This window comes from Diachasma alloeum, unplaced genomic scaffold (assembly GCF_001412515.2).
Source record: "Diachasma alloeum isolate Michigan unplaced genomic scaffold, Dall2.0 Dall_scaffold_01675, whole genome shotgun sequence".
NCBI classification, from domain to species: Eukaryota; Metazoa; Arthropoda; class Insecta; order Hymenoptera; family Braconidae; genus Diachasma; species Diachasma alloeum.
Window position 1 is genome coordinate 2,074 of NW_021681769.1, and position 3,382 is coordinate 5,455.

Genomic DNA, 3,382 nt, shown 5'->3' on the forward strand with positions numbered 1-3,382 from the left:
CTTCAAGATTCCTGGGATGAAACTTTCAATCTTTCTAGTTACCTTGTTCATCATTCCAGTTTCACCATTGGAAAATTGGCCTTTGTGATCACTCGGTCGGTCTTTCTCGTTTGATCCACAGCAATGCTTAAACATTGAGAACAGAGTTAATCCTCCTGATTACTACGCTCCTCTCTCCCGTTTACACCACCATGATTACCCCTCCCCCCTTTGACCCTTAAGAGTGGTTAACCCTTAAGAACGTTGGATTCTCGACAAGTTAATTGCCACCGTACACGTTATGTAATTAGTCGGAGGGATTAAAATGAATTACTCATATGAATATGGGCGAATTTATTTACAGTTACAATACAAATAAGAGTATTTTTAACATTTTGGCTGTTCAATCACGACTGAGAATTTATCAGCACTCAGAATTGGACGGCTCAAGTTTGTGATTCCACATATGACGGTCATGATATCATCGGAGTATTTAACCAAATGTTGGGGCAGAATCCCTTCCATGATTTTGAAGATTTTTACTCTCTGGATTGTGCGTTCTACATGAACACGTGCAGCAGCAATGCGTGCAGTCGATTCAGCTTCTGCTCTCGTAAAACGTCTATTTTTTCTCAAATACGGCGGTCGTATTAATCCTATCCCGTAACGAGCACACTCAGCATCAATGAGAAAACCCTTATCTACCATTACACTATCAATGGATGGAATCATTTTTTCCAAGATTTTAGATCGGGAAAATATTTGTTTATCTGAAGCTCGACCACCATAGGCTTTACTGACGAAAGATATAAGTCCTGAAGGTGATATACCGAGTAAAAACTTGATTGTCTGTCTGCCTTTGTAATGCGAATAAGTTGGGAATCGACATTTTAAACACTTAGATTTAGTAATTGGTATTTCGGTACAATCCAGTACTACCCTAGTTTTACGGTACCCTTCGAAACACTTTGGGAGATTTTGTAAAATTTCTTTTTTTTCGGGCCATCTAACAACGGTTTTTAACACGTGTGCTAAATCATTGATCGTATTAATGAAATAATTTTTACATGTATTTGGTGAAACCTTAAATATAGCCGATAACCCAATATACGATAAGTTTATTTTCAATTTCATAAACACGAGGATGATTTTTTCTCGTACGGTAAGACAGTCATTTACAGTTGGATTAACTCTCATCCGTAATTGAGTGACACACAGGGTTAACAAAGCCAAGATTCTGAAAGTGGATAGACCAGTGAACGCATTTAACACTTTCTCGTCTCCTTCGATGAATTGATCTACTGTTGCGTTGTTTGTTTGTGTTTCTTTATGAATAGCTTTTATTCCAAGAAGATTTACTTGAACCCCTGCATCTACTTTGACGATGCTGGTGCTGACAGCTGCGACGCAAGTTAGGACACATGCTTGACTAGCTGAATCCATTTTTGGTTTTTGTATGTCCACCTGCACGGCTACATCCTCATTCATGACACAAGTCTGCCAGGTTGCATCCCTTTCGAACATTAAATCACTACTGGCTACTGGCAATACAGTCCCAGACTCTCCAATACAATTCGTCTCTTCGTCTAGCTCCCTGACATCATGCATCATGTGGTCTCGCACATGTTCTTGACCTTGATATCTGGTTTGAAGAAATCAGTAATATTGAAATCATGAGAATGAGAACGAGAATGTAAACTCGGAACTGTTAAAATGTCAAGGTTCTGAATTTCTACAGCGATCGTTCCAACTACTCATGCCCTGGGATGCAAGCAGCCATATAGAAAAAGCTGGCGTCCGGTAACGAGTTCAGAGAGGCAAAAATTAATCTATATTTTTTTGCATCAGGAACAACAAATTGTGTTCAACGATAGAAATTTTAAACCACGATTATAGTTGAACGGTTGGATGGAAGTGAAAAATAGGAAAAGGCCATTTTACAGTCAGTAGTTGAGTAGTTGAAAGCATTCCTAGACAAATGCGACCCATGAGCTCGAATCTATGAGTCTCACGAGTTCACATTGAAAAGTCGATAAACACAACATAGAAAATAGAACATTACCTCTTAGAATTTCCGTAGGAAATTGATGTAAACACCAGATCTCCTTGATCACAAAGACTGTTTGAACTTGATGCTGAAGACGGGAAATTAAATGATGGGATTACATTTTTTTTCAATCTCCGATTCTTCGGGATGCATCCATCATCTATAATCGAAAAGACAGCATTTATCAACTGTTTGAATGTACTTACCAATGTAAATATTCAATCATTCTCTTCTCCCAGATAACTCTATTATTAATGGTAAATCAAATGATTATTGATGTCATAGTATTATAAGCCAGCCTACCCTCGTAATTAGAACGTAATAATGATGATTGACTTCCAATTAAGACAAGTTCATTTACCATTATCCGTCGAGATGTATTAACTTGATTTCAAAATGGGGTCTCTTACAAATCTAAGAAATTTAGAGGAATTGCTATGAAGAGGTAGAAAACAAGAGCTAAAAAAGTTGATTACCAACATTGTTTAACTTGCTTTCGGTTACGAGATATTCAACAAAAAATGGACTCAACCGACTCGGCTAATTTCATTATAGAATATTCATCTCTACATGAAATACTTACGCCGCTTTATATAATCGTCAAGAGAGAAATGTTGACTGCAAACTTTCATGTTTTCATTGTAAATTCCTCTCAGTTTCAATGCTTTCATCCACTTGTTCCGTAAAATTAAATCGGATGGAAAACTATGGAAACTTAAATTCAGGTTATCCTTAACTTTGCACTGTGGAACACAGCATCCTCTTTTCGAATTCTTGAGATAATTGTTCTGTGCCATTTTCATAAACAATCGGTAGGTTATAAGATCAAAATTTAATTCACGGCTTATACTTGAAACAACTATACATTTCAGCACTATTTGAGGTTAGGGTTCTGAGCAGCTCCGCAAGTTAGTAGTTCTCCAAGGTCGCGCATTTTTGGCCATGGCGCCGACGGCGGTTTTGCGATCGCGAATTGGGAGATCTGCAACGGCAATGTAAACCAGAGATAATAGGGGAGATTGCTCAGGCTTATGGGAACTGTTCAATGAGAATTACGTAGCGGTGGCGCGCATGAACTAATCGAGAGGCCGGCTCTGTGGGAAAAGAAATTTTCATATATTACCATGGAAACAGTCGATAACAGGGAAGCGTTCCCAATCTTAAATCCAACATGAAACCTCCTTTGCAGTCACTCATCCGCTTGATTATGCCATTTTCGTTCATACAACTTCTTATTGTCTTAATTTGTAAATTAGTTGATCATAAAGGAGAGGGAGAGAAGGAATTATGAAGTCTTGAGCGAAAGAGGATCATTTATTTGAATTTCTATACAACTAGATCTTTAATAAAAAAAAA

At 37.8% G+C, this 3,382-nt stretch overlaps 1 protein-coding gene across 1 annotated transcript; it reads right to left on the reverse strand.

The window, feature by feature from the left end:
• Nucleotides 1-318: 318 nt before the first annotated feature.
• Nucleotides 319-3,026, reverse strand: LOC107046672. Its single transcript, XM_015269344.1, has 3 exons — nt 2,610-3,026; nt 2,042-2,186; nt 319-1,621 (listed from the first exon to the last, which is right to left on the reverse strand). The coding sequence occupies exons 1-3, from the start codon at nt 2,827-2,829 to the stop codon at nt 367-369; spliced, it is 1,620 nt and encodes a 539-aa protein (XP_015124830.1). The 5' UTR covers nt 2,830-3,026; the 3' UTR covers nt 319-366.
• Between the last annotated feature and the right edge of the window lie 356 nt (nt 3,027-3,382).

Excerpts from the sequence above, each read along its gene's own strand:
- LOC107046672 (XM_015269344.1), bottom strand. The coding sequence starts at position 2,829 with ATGAAAATGGCACAGAACAATTATCTCAAGAATTCGAAAAGAGGATGC. Across the intron at positions 2,187-2,609 it reads TGACGATTATATAAAGCGGC|ATGATGGATGCATCCCGAAG; the intron begins GTAAGTATTTCA and ends TTTCGATTATAG. Across the intron at positions 1,622-2,041 it reads TCCTACGGAAATTCTAAGAG|ATATCAAGGTCAAGAACATG; the intron begins GTAATGTTCTAT and ends TCTTCAAACCAG.